At 31.2% G+C, this 19573-nt stretch overlaps 1 protein-coding gene across 2 annotated transcripts in view; it reads right to left on the reverse strand.

Moving 5' to 3' along the window:
* Nucleotides 1-19573, reverse strand: part of LOC118187649 (major vault protein-like) — a 116199-nt gene that overhangs the window by 90028 nt on the left and 6598 nt on the right. Inside the window, exons 2-3 of one of the 2 annotated variants that reach the window (XM_085813533.1) lie at nt 16925-16966; nt 6423-6565 (exon numbers count right to left, since the gene is read on the reverse strand). In XM_085813533.1, the coding sequence (XP_085669659.1) occupies nt 6423-6565; nt 16925-16966 (185 nt within the window). The remainder of the gene's footprint in view (nt 1-6422; nt 6566-16924; nt 16967-19573) is intronic. The other variant, XM_085813534.1, reaches the window with a different exon arrangement.

The raw sequence follows: 19573 nt of genomic DNA on the forward strand, positions 1-19573 counted from the left end.
TACACGTTACACATGGGGAAAACCATGAAAACTACCATGCAGCCAGCCCGTTTGCCGGATTCGAACCTTGGACTGAACTACCAGTATTCAGCGAATTTACTACTCGGCCACTGGTGGGCCCCTTTTGTTAAAAAGTACCATTTCTGAAATTATAATGCTACCTGAAATTATTGAAATGTCTAATTTTTTTAAAAGCTTTTCTTCAATAAGCAAATGATTTCAAAAGCCATTTTATCCAATAATAATGGTACTTTATTTCACTACTTGACTTTCATTTTAAAATACATTTGTATGGCAAAATACAAATGTACTTTAAACAACTGTACAAGAATTAGAGCCAAATCATTAACCATGTCTATTAAAAATTGCTGTAGATATTTTATTAATTACATTAATCACCTCTTAAATATTTTTCATGTTTATGTTGATGCCAAATCAAAAAATAATTCTCAGTTTTTATAGAACAACCTTTATATACCATAGAAATTAACTTTTCATGTAAAAGAAAAAAAAGAAAAGAAAAGAAAGAAAATGTTACATTACATCAATATAAAAGACAGTATATGAATGATCACATTAATAAAAAAATTAGAAGAGCATCCAAAAAGTAAGTTGATGAGAATCATAGCTCCAAAAACAAAATTTATTTGGACATAATATGCTGTACCTTATGCTCTATAATTCACACTTTATGTTTTTCACACACACACACAAATTCATGATCATGAGATAAAGTTTGAGTGTCTACTTTCTAAAATGTTGTGTTCCAAACAATGGCCACCAATATCACCATGTTTTGATCATTGAGATAAGAAGTAATGCAGCAGCTAGTGGTAACCCTCTGTCTAAACTGATTGAAGCCTCTTTGCTGATAAGCTTTCCAGCCCCACTCATTTTTATAGGCAGTGAAAAATGGCTAGAGTTGTATATAAATAGGCTACACTGCTATTGACATGCAACTCTAGTTATTTTTCACTACTTTAGACATGCTAATAAAAACTCCATGAGTAAATTAAAAACTTTTTGTCACATAATTACAATGCCTTTTTTCACTTATTGAAGTTAACTTTAGAAGTACCAGCAGTTTGTTAATAAGCATAGCATATGCTATTCATAATTACATTTAAAAAGCGACGAGGACATAATTTCAAAGTAATTACAGTAGACTTCCGATTATTCGCGGGCTGATTATCCGCGCCTGCCGCACAAAGTTCTTTTTTTTTTCAAGCGTAAAGCAAAGAAAATAAAAATGTTCACAAAACTGAGTGAAATGTTAAATTTGCTAACATCATGCTTATTTATAGCAAAAATATCCCAGGCCTTCTCGGAACCTTTCCCTCTGATGAGTAATTGATTTCTTACTCACCCTTGTAGTGTCTGCTCCACCACCCTCTCTCGTCTTAATCTTGGAATTCGAGAAATTGGACTTCATGGGCAGAAACTTAGTGGTGACCAGCTAGCAGCCGACGATTTCCACCATGAATTTAAAGAATTTGTTTTAAAAGCAGAGCTATCTTTTGAACAAATTTACAATTCCGACGAATTGGGACTTTTATGGAAATGTCTTCCCACTTGCACTTTAGCATTTAAAAGTGAAGGTAAAGCAGCGGGTCATAAAAGCAGCAAGGAAAGGATCACTATCATGTCTTGCAGTAACGCTACCGATGGACATAGACTTATCGTCAAAAAAACCAAGATCTTTCAAAGGCACAAGGATAGAAAATTTGCCCGTTGATTACTTTAACAAAAAAAAAAAAAAAAAAAGATGGATGAACCAAAACATTTTTCAAAAATGGTTCGAAAAAAATCTTTGTTCTTCAAGTGCATAAACTTCTTAAATCGAAAAACCTGGCTGAAAAAGCTGTTCTACTGATCGACAACGCACCTTCTCACACAGAAACAAGCGTGCTACACAGAAACAAGCGTTTTAAAGTCTTCTGACGGACAAATTTTTGCAAAGTTTCTCCCCCCAAACATTACTGCGCTAATCCAACCCTTGGACCAAGGAGTCATTGCAACAATGAAGAGAACATACCAAACCAAGCTGCTAATGACCAGAATTTAAAAAGGTTATGATTTGAAAGAGTTTTAGAAACACTACACAATTTTGGACAGCATCTACGATCAAAATCGTAAAAACAACCTTGTATTTACGATTTTGATTGTCACATTAGCGTGTTTCTCTTCTACTCTAGCATCTACGATATTGCATCTGCATGGGACTCAGTGAAACCATCAACCCTCATAAAAGCATGGAGAAAACTCATGCTTAATGTTGAAGCCAACAACAACCTAACCCCTTTGAATTGTGAAGAAGTGAATGAAGATGTAGACACGCCCACAGCGACACTTGCCGATATGGTGAAAACAGTTCCGTGTGGTGAGAACGTCGATGCTGAAAACATTAACGAGTGATTGGAGTGTGACGTGAACGAACCTGGCTTTGAACACTTGACAGATGATGAAATTGTGAAGAAAGCAAGGGGAGAGACCGATAATGAAGGACAGCAAAGTGAAGGAGACCAACCCACTGTGCAGATGCGGAAGACTCACGAAGCGGCTTTGCAACAAGTCGACAGACTCCTGAGCTATTTGGAAGAACAAGACAACGCTGAATTGGCCGAGAAACTTATGCTACGAAAAATGCAATCTCGGATCAAGAGAAAATGCTTCCAAAGCAAGAAGCAAACACAAATGACTGATTTCTCCAAAAGGGTGTAATTTTACAGTTATGCTTTTGTAATTACATAATACATTACAGTATTAAAACAGTACATATGTATTAATTTTTCTATGTATCCTTGACGTCTCTCGTAAGCACAAAGTACTTTTCTTGTAAGCACAAAGCATTTTGTTAATGAAAACTTTTCTGTTTTCATTAACAAAATGCATTTTAGGTTAGTTTTGAGTGATATACTAAAATATTAAGCGTTAGTTAAACATTTCCTGCTGTTTATTTTACATATGTATTGTACATAAAACAATTTTTCAAAGTTGGAATAACTGTTTTCTCTTTTGCAATACCCATTTTTAGCTTTTTTTGGATTATCCGCGATTTTTGTTACCCGCGGCGGCCGCGCCACCCAATTCCGCGGATAACCGGGAGTGTACTGTAGTTCTTTTATATATAATATAAATATGGATAGATTACTTAAGGAACAGTAGTAAAATGGTAATTGTATGCAGATATAACATTACTAAATACTTGAATTATAAAAAAATGATGGTAAACATAATATAGTTACTTTTGGAAATTCTCCAAATCAAAAACAATTAGAAACAAAACTTAAAATAACAGATTGATTTCTGGATAAAAAAGTGAAATTTCTAAAATTATTATCTGTACTTGATAAAAAAAAATAAATTATTCTACGGAACATTAACAGCACCAATTTATAGCAAAAATATATACATCAGAAATTGAAAAAATTGGATTCCATGAAGACAATTTAAGTTATACAATCTCTTATTCCACTAGCACTTAAATACCTCATATAATATCTCATCCTGATTATAAAAAAAACTTGCTAAAAATTATTAAGTACATTATGCAAAAAATATAAAATGGAATTTTACGAGCAATAAGCAGAATTTTTAAAGTTATAATTTGAAATTTTAAGGGGGAGGGAGATAAATCTCTTTTCTTTGTGATATACATAAAAATGCACACTATTACTCTCAGGAAATATGAAACAAAAGAAAATTATACCTAATTTAAAAACTAATTATAACATTTCTTTATATTATTAATATTATAATAAACATATTCCATTAATTTTATTTATATTACTTAAAATATGATTCTTAAAACTCTGGAGTTAGTTGAGGTTTCTACAAATTCAATTCGATTAAATATAAATTAAATAAGAGAAATAAAAAAATAAAAATTTAGTAAAAATGTTATTTAAAACTTTAATAAAATCAAATCATTTCTATGATAAATCAAGAATATTTTTATTACCTATTTTTATGTTAGGGGGCTGGCCATACATGACAGCCACCTAAAATAGTTACTGTAAAAAAGAATAAAACTGAGTAATACTTTTAATGAGTCTAGATAGGGTAATTTCATTGGTCCAGCAAGTAATTAATAATAAGAGAGACTTGTGTTTATTACTTTTAAATTGTTTAGTTTGTTAATCAATGACAGATAGATTAAATTCAGAAGAAAAATTTTATATCTTACTCTTTGCCAAATGGCAAACTAGCATGTGTAATATTTTATATCAGGCATTGGCAACACTTTTAAATCACTGAATTTTTTATTAAGTTTGAAAAACAAATGTCTTATCTTTTGCTGAGTAGCAATACACATCTTTTAAATTGCTTAGTTTTTTTATTAAATTCGAAACATAAATATCTTATGCTTTTCAGAGTGAAAACACATTGCTTTTTAATTTTCCAGTTTGTTTATCAAAAATTCCTTAAATTTTCAAAAAATATAAAATTAATCAAAAATTTCAAAATTTGGCCTTTGGGATTCTATATATTTAATTATTTTAACTAATTTTAAGTGCTCTAAAATTATGCAAATAAAATCACTCAAATTTTCATTTTCAAAACCTTTTCTAAATAATCTGAAGGAAGTTCTCTAAATTTTGCCCTGCTATAAGATATAATTTTATGTATATTATCCATTAAAAAGTTAAGAAATAATAATTAAATAACACCTCAAACAATATTTTCAGCACAATCTTATCTTGAACATAAACTATTGAAATACATTTTCAATATAAAAACAGCCATGCCCTGGGAATTCAGACTCAAAAGAAAGGAAAACAACATGAATAGAAAGAAAATATAAATTTCTTTTTATATAAAAATAAATGTACCCATTGAAGCTTAAACTTTTATTTTTTAATGCATCAATTCCTCCTGAACTTCCAATAGCAGAACAATAAATTAGGTACTATTCGGTTTTGAGGGCTGTAAAAAAATTGCAGTGAAAATGTATACGCAAAAGCACCAAATCTAGCAAACGTACCCAATTTAACAGCTCGCCAAATCTAGCGTACACGTTGATTTCAGATTGCATAAGTTTACATAGTTCTATATTTCTTAAGATGCCATTGACATACTAGTTTAATTTTTAAATCCTTTTTTGATATCCTATGGATTTAACAATTTGGGAATTGCCCCATGACGAAAAGTCGGCAATAGAATTTTGGGTAAAGTCCAGAATCACCCACTACTTGACGCGTTTTTAAGAATTGCACATACTCGGTATCCATGTGCACATCGAACTATTTTCACTTAAAAAAAATCCTAGAATTGCACAAAAATGGCACTGCGCACACCCTTGACTTTATCTATGTACATATCGACCTATTTTCACTTAAAAAGTAAAAGAAAATTGACAAGAATTCCATTGTTTTTACCCTTGTAAAAAGTGGCAAACAAATACCTGAGCGATTCTGCACTTTAACGAGAATATTTTCAAAGAAAAGGCATCATTCATTACAGAAAATTACGTTTGAACAACCAACAAGATGAAATTATGCTTTAGCGATAAGTCGGTAGCGAAATAGGGATACAGGCATCCATTCAGTTATGTTTAGCAATTTTTATACAAATTATAATAATGATCTGAAATAGTTATTTACTCTTATGATTCCATTCAGTCATGTTTAGCCTTTTTCATATAAATTATAATAATAAAAAAGTATTATATGAAATTAACCTTTCATCTAAATTAAAACATAAATCTTAGATATACTATTATACTTCCCTTCTTGCCACAAATATTAGGGTTGCCGCAATTATTTTTGGCAGCATCGGCATCAACAATAGTTTGGCAATTTTTTACGGCCCTCAAAACTGAATAGTACCATAAATTATTATATAACTTAAATTTAAAAAAAATATCAGAAAAGTTCTTGAGAACAGCAGTTGTCAAGAATCGTCCGTAGCAGAAGTTGCAAAGTGACCACTACTATTCTTTAAAATCAGAAAGGCAAGTTGCCATTCAATTTCTTAGAAAGGGGAGCAGCAGGTAATGCAAGTGTCTATGTAGTAAAAGTAAAACATTTATAAGCCACTTTCAGAACGCCAAATCCCTAGCTGCTAATCGAAGGTATTTTGCTTCAAAATGATAATAATGCTTGTCCATATGCAGGTGTTTGATTACATTTTTTTTTTTTTTAATTGGAAGATGTTGGACCATTTGCCATACAATTTCCAATTATCAAAAAGCAATTTTCATCACCTTTCCAATTCTAAAGGAATATCTTGGCAGATGCCCATTTCAAAAGGGAAAAGGTGCTAAAATAGCAGAGATGTTAAGACTTAATATCCAAGACACAATGAGACTAGCAAATGCTCTCCTCTGTTTAAACAAATACTTCAGTAGAATTCTTCACAAAAGATGAAAATTTTAGTTGCTGTTACACTAGACATAAACATTTCATGTAAAATATACATACTGTTCATTTTCTTGCCGAATATAGGTTTTGGGTCCAGTTTCAATTCTAGTAACATTTGCTGTTTTATCAAGAACATGCAAATAATGGTAGGGAGGTATTCGATAAATGCTTTGTTTTGATGATTCATTTTTATCTTGTCCCATCTGAAATTATAAAAATGAAATGTATTAACAAAAAATATTCTAAAAATTTCATTTGACCATTTAGAACTTTATGGCACAATGTTTAGCAATGCATCATAAATAATACAGTCAGGTTTTCAATATACATTAAAAGGTTCAAAGAATGCATAAGTTAGACTAAGAAAACAACAACAATAATAATTAAAAGGTACTTTCGGATTACCCACAACTTCATGAAAAGTCACTAATTCACTGGCAAATTTGTTAATCAGCAAAAAACATTTGTTTAATGACAGATACTGTTCTGTTCCTAAATAACAATGAAAAGAAGTATTTTATTGGAAAAAAATTTATGAGAGGGAACAGAACCTATTTCATATTTACATTTTTATAACCGGTGGATACTGTTTAGAAAAATGACTGTTAAATACAAAGCTTGTAAATCTGTATGTGCTCAAACATGTATGCAGAACGTACACTGCGCAAAAAAAAGGGGGGGACAGTTCTATACCTCCCATTCTATCGGGTTCATTGAAAAAATTCAACTTGCAATTTTCATGTCTCAAAAGCACGACTCAGGATATTAGATTTATATGTAGCATTGTTCTAACATAGGTATTTTGACACAAAAATGGACATTTTCTGAAACAACATGCCAATTTTTTTCCATATTTCAATTCTATTAATCAAATTATGCCAAACTGCCAAGTTTTGTAAAAATCGAACAAGTAGCTTTTAAAAAATTAGCTCTCAAAATTTTAGCTCCTCAGTGTTAATTGAATTTCATATATATTATTAAACTTACGTCATTTCTTCCACCAGAATTCGAAATTTAGGCTTAATTCAAATATAAGTCACACACTTTTTTTTTTTTTTTTTTTTTTTTTTTTTTTTTTTTTTTTTTTACGATTTACTTTTAAAATTTGTATTTTTAAATATTTTTTATAAATTTTTCGAAGAAATGTTTGTATTATACCCTATAAAATTTATAACATTGTCTTAAAGTAGATGTATTTCTAGGCACACCTGCCAAAAATTTAAGTTTTTTTATTCAAAATTTCCCAAGATACACGTGAAATTACATATTGGCGCGTCTTGAAATTTGGCATATTCATTAAAAGCGATAATAACTCTAAATGTGGTTTATGCACTTTGTTAAAATTATTTGAAAGTATGAAATTGAACCTTTTTTTCTTGCTCGTGTACAATGAAAAAAAATAAGGAAAGGAAAATAGGTTGTTATAAATTAAGAAGTTTGCCAAGTGGCACAAACTGAAAAATGCGGCAAGATAAATTCTCAAATTTCTCAGTAAATTGTACACCAAATTTTACACTTTTTAATATTTAGACATAATTTGAGTAATAGAATCAAAATAGGGGAAAAAATAGGCACATCATTTCCGAAAAAGTCCAATTTTGTGTCAATATACCTATATCAGAACAATGCTATATACAAATCTAATATATATACAAAGTTGCACTTTTGAGACATGAAAAACACAATTTGAATTTTGTCAATCAGCCCAGTTGAATGGGAGATATAGAACTGTCCCATTTTCTTTTCTTTCCCCCCCCCCACAGTGTACATGCATGGGTTACTTATTGTTGCATGTGTACCTAAAACTATGGCAAAACTGGCCAATTCCACTGAAAGTTGTAATCAAAGGGTGAGAGTAATCAGAAAGTATCTGCTAAGTTCTGTAACCTTTTCGCATGTAGAATCAGTATTATTACTTCAATAGAAATGTAATTCGCAACAATCACATAGCTAAAGTATTTATGTGCATATATATAAAATATCAGTTTGCCTCATAATATCCTTCTATGAGCTCACAGATAAATAAAGAGGCACTGGAAATAATTATACGGACTGTTACCTAAAAGTCGTCAAAAATTAACAATATCACCTCTTTAAATTTTAAGCAATGTAGGAATTAAATTATAATTATCATTGTAATTTATATATTTAAACATAATTTAAATTACAAAATAGTTTAATTTTGAAAACAAGAAATTTTATACCTTAGAAATTCCTATTTAATTTTACTATTCTATTAGAAAATATTAACAACTAATAATCTTTTGCAATATATATACACTGCAAAAAATTAATATGCTTAATATTTTAATGTAGGGAACTATAGCATATTTAATATAGTAATGTAGGGAAACTATAGTATATTTAATATAGTGATGTAGGGGAACTATAGTACATATAATATAGTAATGTAGGGGCACTATAGCACATTCAATATAGTAATGTAGGAAATTACTAGTGAATTAGTATTAATTAACTAATGAATACCAATACTAATGAATTACCAATGAATAATGGTTAATATTAATGAATTTGGTTTATCAAGCAGAGCTATACGCATTGACAGAGGCTTTGAACTGGATTAATAAAAAATTAACAGTTCGATGTTTTATAAATATTTATACTGATGCCCTATCTGCGCTTCAGGCACTCGCCCAACCAGATCATAAAAATCACCTGATTAATGAAATAAAAGACTTGTTTAAAAAGGATGAAAGAAAATATATTGTTCAATTACACTGGGCAAAAGCACACAGTAGAATTGTCGGAAATGAAAGAGCGGACACCCTTGCTAAAATAGCGGCACTTGGGGATGGGACCGATAATTTTGACATCCAAGATTCAAGAAAAAAGACCTTTGCTGAAATGGAAAACTGGATTTATACAAAATGAAATTTTTGCTGAGTGCCGTCTAATAAGAAAAAAAGAGTTAATGAAAAATGTAAAGTTAAACAAGAAGATGAATATTATAAATAATGTTGATATAAATCAGGTACTGACTAATCATGGGCGTTTCTCAGCTTATTTTAATCGGTTCCATCTACAGAATAATGACAAATGCTTAATTTGTGATAAGTTTGGGGATTGCCATGCACTTCGTTGATGAATGTACGCTTACCTGCAATGCAAGAGAAAAATATAGAAATAATTTTAAGGGAAATTTTAAAAGGAACTACTCAAATTTGAAAGATTTTGCAGAGACAATAATGAAGATTATAAATACGAACAAAAACAGAACTGAAATTCGGCACCGAGACTCAGATTTTGGACTTTATACTTTTTTTTTTTTTTTTTCTGGGCAGTCCTATTTTTTGATCATATGGCCGGCTTGTGCCAGCTAGGAGGATTAGGCCTGCGTCCATATAATAATAATAGTAATGAAGGAGAGCAAGCTGGCATAGCCTTCTGTCTGTATTGATTTGAATCCCAGAGAAGGTATGGATATTTCTAAATATGTAATGTTTTTGCAACTTGGAAGCATTTAAAATACTGTTGAGTGGACTCGAAAAGTTGGTGACAGGGAGAAGAGGAACAAGACACTCTCATATCCACCTCCCACAGTTCTCTCCAACCACCAGGAATTATTCTCATGACTTTATCTTCAACTCGTGATGATTAGTTTCCATAAAATTTAAAAACTGTTGAGATAAAATAAGGAAAACTATTTTAGACCATACCACCTAGTTCAAAGCAATTCGCTATATGCACTTGCAATGCCTCTGAAGAGATAACTATGGAGAAATTTATAATTGGTTATGCATAAATGCGGTTAATTTTCTCAAAATTAAATAAACTTTCATTTTGAAAGCATAATCTACTTTGTATCACCGTATGTTTATTTTTTGTGTTTGAGACAATGAAGTGCATGCCTCAAATAATACCAGACATTAAATATTATATACTTTACCATTAGGCTTTACTGAACCATGTCAATTAAAAAAGGGTGTAATAATATGTAAATAACAGATATATCACAAAATATAAAAAACCGAGGAACTTTCAGTGATTGTGTCCAAGACATAAGATATACTTTCATAGCCTAGAATTCTAGTCTAAGACCAGTTATGTTTACATTAATAAGAAATTGTAATCTCAAAACTAATTTGTAGAAAAAAAATCAAAATAAGACTGAAAGTCAATAATCCACCACTCTTTTAACCATAGGATTCTACTACATACCAGCTTTTAATACAATTTAATTAACAAAACAAAACATTAAAAAAAAATACAAGCATAAAAATATAATCACAATTTAAAATATGAAATATGTACTGCATAAGAAAATAGGACTTCTCATAATATTTAAAGAAACAATGGTTAAAATTTTATTTAAAAGAACTGAATTATGCAGAACTAAACTATCAATTTGAACCACATGCCATGAAAAATTGCCATGCAAACTAAATAATCACTAGATACCATATTCTTCATAAAAATGCAATTTAAAATTTGTATGGACACAGGTTATCCATGCGTTTAATAACAGAATTAGATAGTACATATACAGCAAATCCTTGCCGAATGTTTGGGTTACGTTGTTAACACATTGCACATATAGCAAAATCTCATATCACAAATTTAACTTTCCATGGGAATAAAACGGTAGGTATAATTCAGATCAGGAAAATATGTATAGTTTTAAGCAAACCTAAATATTGTTGTAAAAGGAAAAAATAATGTAAATGTTAATTGAAAGTATTTTTATTACTGTGTAATAAGTACGCCATAAAATATTTTTAAAAAAAACTGGTAATTTTTGCTTGAGACAATAATTAATGCAACTCCTTAAAAGTTTTATGGTTAAGGAGAGTAAAGTATTTCAGCGTCTCTCATAAACCGTCTTCTTGTTTTTTTCATTTGGGTCAATCTACATTGCAAAATTAGAATTAGAATCTGTCTTTTTTAACAATGCATGTAGCTTCTTGTAAATTAAAGCAATATCTTCTTCCCCATCACTCTTTTCATTGTCCACTGGTGTTATGAGATAATACAGTTCTTCATTCATCATTTATCGATTAATTCTTTCACTTTTCCTTCTTCCATACCTAGACATCCTTTGGTGGCATTTGCTTTTCCGAACTATATTCTCTAGTGATTTCTTTAGTATTATTTTCAGTCAATGGAAATTCTTTAAAGTTGTTGAAAACTTCTGGCCAGAACTCATGCTATCAAGAATTCAGTGTTGATGAATGAGCACTGAAATACGTATTAGTGAAATACTTGTGCTGGACAAATTTAATTGAAACAATTAAGATGATGCATGAATGTGAAATAATGTTGAGCAAGGGCTTACTGTATATTTTAATCAATTTGTATTTGTAAAGATTGTGAATTATGACTAAAAGAAAAAGAGTTGTGCTTTCCCGGAATGGCAACATCAGAATGATATTCTAAAGATTTTTGGGCATATACGTAATATATTTTGTAAGAAAGTAGCTAATATTTTTGTCCCTTTTGAAGTTTGAATAAAATTGTTGATATTTACAAAAAATGGTTTTGTTATTCTAATTTTTCCCTTCAAGAATCATTATTAACTTAAATTTAATAATGTGCGAAAGGAATGCATCTCAACATGGAATGCAGATTGTAGGGAGTAGCTAAAAGGAAAGGTTTTATTAGCGAGCAATCTGAACATGATATTCCTGTAAATTCCGATATTAAAATGGAATATGGAAGTTCTTTATTATGATGCATATATGTGAAATAATGTTGAGCAAGCAGGGCTGTGTAGTCGGAGTCGGGCAGATTTTGGGGTAAAAGGAGTCAGAGCTGCAGTCACTAAAAACAGGTCGACTCTAACTCCCGACTCCAGTTTTTGTTATACAGTTTGAATTTGAAATGCAATTAAAATAAATTTTAAAAAATAATGAAAAGCTGAGTTATTATTTTTATTTATGGACTTTTTATTATTTTTATTGACATATCAATAAATAAATATAAGGGAGGAGGATGGATGTGATACTGCCATTAGTGATTAAACTGATTTATTTAGTAACAAATTTCACTGGTAAATTTAGGTAAGCAGCAATAGAAGCAATAACTCCCAAAATTGATGCCATTCTTAAGAAGCGAGCAGCAAAAGGAGCAATTATTGATCGAATAACGAGATAAGGAAGAACATATTTGATGATAAAGAGGTTGTTAGAATTAAGAACGTTTTTAGAAGGTGTAGATAACCCTAATGTTTCACTACAAAAAGACCATGGAATGATCTTACAGAATTGGAAACTCTTCTTTCTAACCCATATATAGCCACAAAAAAGCTGCAATATGAAGAATTGACAGGAGGCGAGAATGGAAGAATGTAATGTTTGTTCTTTTTGAAAAGGAGGGTTTATTGCAGAAGGAATCATTTCTTCCATGAAGAAAAGACAAACTAGTTTGCTAGACAATGAGATCTTGCTCTGTTCAATATATGTAGATTCGAAACACTGAATTTTCTTGGATGACAAACAAATTAAAAAGGCCAAGAAAACCATCCATGAACTTTCATTAAGAATGAAATTATTCTCAGAACGATTAGAGAATTCAAATCAGGACAGTCAAATTGCAGATATTGCATTTGAGTCTCTATCATCCTCTTCCAGTGATGAATTAAGATTTTTAGAAATATTTTTGGATAATATTGAAAAGGATAAGGCAAAGCGAATGAAAATAAAGAACCAAGAACCTTTAGATATAAAAATGAAAAAATGCAAACAAGATTTTTACATGTGAAGTAACAGATAAATATGATTGCTCTTGCAAGACACCTCTTTTAGAACTTATAAAAATCTATCCTGAAAAGTTAAAAGAAGTAGCCCTAACAGTAACAGCTCTTCCTCCTAATCAAGTTAGTGTAGAAAGACTCTTCTCAGCTCAAAGTTATCAAATTGGATCTATGGCCCTACAACAAAGAAGATCTAGCTGAAGCTATACCGTTACTTAGAAATAACTAATGCCAGTTTTTCCATTTCATAATAAATGCCAATTAATATAAATAATTTGCTATGCCATCAATTCTTTTCTGTAGCATCTATTACTTATTTTATATTAAAAAAATAAGCTGTAACCCATGTGTATATGTTTGCATATATATATATATATATATATGAGTGAGTTGGAGTCGAGTCAGAGTCTTTAAAGTTCCAGTAGTTGGACTCGGTCATTTTCCCTACTGACTCCACAGCCTTGTGAGCAAGGGCTTACTGCATATTTAAATTTATATACTGTTATTTTTTTAATTACATAGTACCTCAAACAACAAACAAATACAACAGTCTTGTTATTTGGGATCATGTACTGCACTCTTAACATAGATATCAAAAACTGTAATAACAGATTTTAAATTAAATGCATTCTGGAAAAATTTAAAATATTTAATATTTCCCTTTTTGCAGTCAAAAAATGGAACTCCTGATTTATTTTAAATACCATAAATTTACAGTATGTAACTACTATTAGCAAATTACGGAACTATTACAAATGGATATGAATTAGATTTGAAAACATGACCCATTTTCAATTTTAATTTAGCAATCTGGAACCCAGAGCTATGGTAGGGGCCAAAAATGGTGAACAAATGCTTAAGAGCTGCAAGTATAGCTTAAATTTTGTGTAGCATAAGAAAATGCAGTAAAATTCTAGAAACAAATTTGAATGTACTTGCCCAAATCATGAGATCATAACACAGAGTAGTGGAGGAAGATCATATTGCTCAAAGAACTCCATTTTTTCCTCCAATCTGCTATTTACATTGCATGAAATAGATATTCATTATTTACCTAAGATAATAAAATGAATTCAGCCAGATGACTGCCATACCTACTTCACAGAAACCAAAGTGACCGATTACAAATTACAGATTACTCACATTAACCCTCAATTTTGAAATGATATTATTACCATACTATGCTAAAATATATTTCCATTTTATTGTGGTTATCTGTAGGTTTCACAGTGAGGAGTTTCTATTGTCAATTTCCTCATCCAATCCTGATTATCATTAAAGAGTAAACCTTTCTCTTTTCTTCTAAAACAGAGGGGTTTTCTATTTTATATTTCATTTCCTAAGTCAGTATGGAAATTAATTGAGGCTGGCTGCTGGAAACTGAAGGCATGGGTCTGATTTTGATATAAGATTTGGTTGTTTGCGCCAAAATAATGACCCTCCTTCCTTCTCAACACGGTTAACAGCTGACCTTATTCTGCAACATAAGCAAGGTTCTCAGTTAAGAAATATTTGAATAGATGAGGAGATGGTCATATTTCGTGGCTTCATTTTTTCCTCCAATCTGCTATTTACATTGCATGAAATAGATATTCATTATTTACCTAAGATAATAAAATGAATTCAGCCAGATGACTGCCATACCCACTTCACAGAAACCAAAGTGACTGATTACAAATTACAGATTACTCATATTAACCCTCAATTTTGAAACAATATTATTACCATAATCCTGATTATCATCAAAGAGCAAACCTTTCTCTTTCCTTCTAAAACAGAGAGGTTTTCTATTTTATATTCCATCTCCTAAATCAGTATGGCAATTAATTGAGACTGGCTGCTGGAAACTGAGGGCATGGGTCTGATTTTGATATAAGATTTGGTTGTTTGCGCCAAAATAATGACCGTTGACCGTCCTTCTTTCTCGACACGGTTGACAGCTGACCTTATTCTGCAACATAGGCAAGGTTCTAAGTTAAGAAATGTTTGAATAGACAAGGAGATGGCCATATTTCGTGGCAAATCCTTAATCAGTTAATGCCTATCCATTAAAAAAAGTATTGTGTTTTGATCAGAGTTTAAAATGCATTTATTAATTCCAACTGTGAATTCTTTAGATATATATTCCAACATTCCAATATTCTTTAGATATAAGTAAGTCAGACAGAAAGTTTGTTGCACTACTGCATAAATATATTCAATTTAAGACTATTTGGATGAAACTGTGTGGCAACACTTCAGACATGTAACTTTATCGCATGACGTAGCGGTTTCCCCGAGGCAAGTTTAGTTTTTCTGATAATCAGTCGCAAACATGTCTCGACAGCTGCAGATGGCGTCCAAATTGGAAAGGCATGCAGTGATTTGTTTTTTGTGGGCAGAAAGGTGCAACTGCACTGAAATTTATGGGCAGTTGCAGGTGAACTGGATATTTCTCATGGAAGTGCGCATAAAATTATTGCCGATCACCTTAAAATTTCATAAAGTTTGTGCTTGATGGTTCCACGTCTATTGACAGAGGAACATAAAGGAAAGCGTTTTGAAAGTGCATTTGCATTTCTGTAATGTTACCAAAAGGAAGGAAATGAGCTTTTGGACAAAATTGTGACTGGAGATGAAACTTGGATTCACCACTTCTCACCTGAAACGAAACGCAGCTCGCTCGAGTGGAAACATTACAGTTCCCTGACATGAACAAAGTGTTGAACCATTCCATCTGCAGGAAAAGTGGCGATGACGCTGTTTCTCGACAGAGCATGGTGCATATAGAGTTCATCCCGAAGGCGGCCACAATTAATGCATCTTCTTATTGTGAAACACTAAAACAATTGTGGAAATCACTTAATCGCGTAAACTGTCGAAAGGCTTTGTGCTCCTGCATGACAATGCAAGACTGCATGAAGCAAAACAAACGTGCGAACTTCTGAAAAAGTTTAGGTGGGAAGTGTGGAATCACCCTTCTTATAGCCCAGACCTTTCACCTCCTGACTTCCATGTGTTTGGTCCCATGAAACAAGAACTTTCAAAGCGACGATACCATTCGGATGCCGAAGTGAAAGCTGCAGCCCAAAAATGGTTATCGGCCATTGGACGGAATTTCTTTGCAAAAGGCATAAAAAAACTTGTACCACGCCTCAACAAATGGTTAAATAACAGAGGTAATTACGTTGAAAAGTTGATTTTGAATGGAACTTTAAATAAAGTTATTGTAAAATTCTGCTCCTGTTTTGTTTTCTTAGGCAGTGCAACTAACTTTTTGACTGACCCTCGTATATTCCAACTATGATTTCTTTAGATATCTAAACTTTAAAATATTAAATTGCTTACAAAAACTCTTTCACGTAATCATTCATTTTATGTTGACAGACTCCACATAATTACAAATTGCCAATAATTCACAAAAGAAATCCTAAAATACATTATTTGACAGAACTAGAAAGATATCAGACATAATAAGATAAAATTTAGCATATATTTCTGAATATAAGCCAATCTATGTTTAAGCAGACAGGCAAAATTTTGCTGCAAAAATTTCGCAAAAATCAAAAACCTCCATATCAGACAAAGTTGAAACTGCCTTATAAATCCAACTACATATCCAAATAAGAGAGAGGATTAATTTGCATATACTTTATTTCAGCAGGACTTTGAGGTGCAGTCTTCAGTTGTTGGTGCACACATATGTACATGTGGGAGTGATCAAACTATTTTTATGTATTTTGAACTCGTATAGTATAAGCTGATTTCAGGAGCAAAAAATTTGCTAAAAATTCTTGGCTTATCCACATGGTATGCTTTATAAATGAGAAATATAGAAAATATGCCATTTTGATCTAGATATAAAAGAAAGTACCTTGTAATATTTAGAGCCTTTTAAAATTTCAGCATAAGTACCCTGAAAAAAAGATTAGAAATATCAGTTTCTATTCATTTTTGCTGAATGCAGACTAATTCATAAGTTTATCCTAAAATGCAATTTTTTAGACTAATTAATTATATGCGACTTCTTTTCCTCTCTAAATGCTACTTCATACTTTCATAAAAAAACAGCAAATAAATTGCTTTTTAATTAATCTTAGGGTTCTAATTTCATCACAAAATATTCTTTGTGCAAATTAAGAAAGATTTTCAAAATTAAATAGAATAATTAAATAATAATAATAATTTTAATAAATAATTAAATTAAAATAATTATCTTATTAAACCTTTGAATTCCAATAGAAGATATAAATGAGAAAAGAAACTTTTCTAGCCTGAACTATTTTTTCTAGAATATGACAGGAGGATGAAAAAACACAGAAGCATAAAAGTATGCACCCATTCCACAAATAATTCATAAAACATCAATCAACTATAAATACAAATTTTCAAATAGGAAATGAAACAACAAGAAGCTGTTTTAATGATTCAAATCTATGTAGAATAAAATTACAGGTACTTAAGTAATATCGCAACCATACTTATGCACTTAAGTATTATCACATAAACATTCTTCAGGCAACTGTGCTCCTAACAATTCTTCAGTCAAACAATGTTGCCATTTTCGTACGCATTCATTTTGTTATATTCTGTTTTCCAACAGGTTTTCATAAGGAAACTTTAATACTTTTTTGCCTTAAACACAATTTTAAACTATGCACTTGTGAAGTTTGCGACCACTGGAAGAAACTGCCGGATAGTTTATGCTGGAACTCAGTTTTTTTGCTGTAAAATCACTAAAATGAACAATATAGAGATATTTTTGGTAAATAGCAGGTGCGTACTGCCAAGGCTCTGCATGATGCCATGTTTGCGCAATTCTATGATAAGAAGAGATTCAAAACAGTTTTTCCCTTTAATAATTTTACAAAAAAATACTGTATTCCTGCAGAAATTGTATCGCAGTTCCTTCCAGTACAGGCGAGTCTCAAAAGCACATTTTAAAATTGAATTAAAGATAAAAAATATATTTGTCTACATAAACCTTTCAAATACAAAAAGAAAAATGTATAAGAAAATGGCAATGTTGATTCTCAAAATTGAAGAATGTCATGCTCACGAATGCCTGAAGAATTGTCATATGCAACATTGCCAGAGTTTGAAGCATTTTAAGCTTTGGAAATTTCCGCTCGTGATAATACATAAGAATTCTCGGTTAGAGTATAGTATATTTAAAGGTGCCCCTTGGATTAACGCTATGCTGTTATTTCATATATTGCTAAGTTGTTTAATTTATAGTAACCCGAGTAGTTCAATGTAATATATTTACGGGTGCCCCTTGGCAAAAATTGGCAGTACATGGATATCGAGTTTGTGCAATTGTTTGCTTTGTTATTTTGGCTTTGTGCGGTGCTGATTTTTGGCAAAGCCAAAATAAAAAGTCAGAGAATTGCACAAGATCAGTATCCATGTACACATCGACCTATTTTCACTTGAAAAAACATCAGAGAATTGCACAAATTTGGCACTGCACACTCCCTTTACTTTACTTTGTCCATGTACACATCGATCTATTTTAACTTAAAAATTCAAAGAAGAAGCCAACAAAAAACATACAGTCAAAAGTCGTTAATCCGGACTCCTCGGGACTTCGGCGATTCTGGATTATAGATCATCAGTTTAAATCTGGTAAGATGGCATGCAGAAATTATAAAATTAAAAATATGAAACCGTAATTTATGAAATAAAGAACAAGTATGATCTAAAGGGTATCAAAATTTACAAAAAAAAGCTGAATATTTATTTGTTTACTTTATTAAACATTTCTTTCAATGTAAGTTGTTTAAGTTGCTTCGTTTTTTATGTGATAATACATTCTCTTTAATTCTATAAACAGACATAATTTCTTGTTCAGTTACAAAGTTCCGCTGTTCAAGTCCTATAATTGCTGTGTCTAATGACTAATTTGTCAATTGAAATTTTTTCGTTTTCAATAACTTCTGTCACTTTCTTCACTATCGGATGCAAATTATAATGACGAGGAATTTGATTTAAATCATATCAAAGACGGAGTACATCGAGATGAAATACTACATTTAGTAAAGAATTATAAGCCAAATAAAATAAAAACATCTGCCCTGAAGATAAGGATAGTGCTGACAGATCAACTTCCAATTCATTGCGCTTCCCCGCTGCATTAAATATAAACAAAGTTTAGACTTTGTTTCATTTTTTGCAGCAATTCCACTTTTTGTTTAATGGACTTCGAAACATACTTTCGCTTTGTAGATCCTTTACATATTAGTAAATATATATCAGAAATTCCATTTAACATAATGGTTCAAGCTTACTTTTATAAAATTGCTCTAATAGTCTGCAAAAAATAATAAGTCGGATCCAATTCGAAGATTAAGGAACAACGCAATCTGCAACATTAACTGAAATAGATAATTAGATAATTTTAGCTTACGTTATACATTAAACGCACACTCGTAAACGTATTTTGCGCACGCGCATACGCGTATTCGCAGCCGTAAAGGTCTTACGCACATGCGTCAACACGACGCATGCGCAGAAAGTTTGT

Source organism: Stegodyphus dumicola, chromosome 3 (assembly GCF_044657685.1).
Source record: "Stegodyphus dumicola isolate Sdum_Otavi_A_Nest chromosome 3, ASM4465768v1".
Classification (NCBI taxonomy): domain Eukaryota; kingdom Metazoa; phylum Arthropoda; class Arachnida; order Araneae; family Eresidae; genus Stegodyphus; species Stegodyphus dumicola.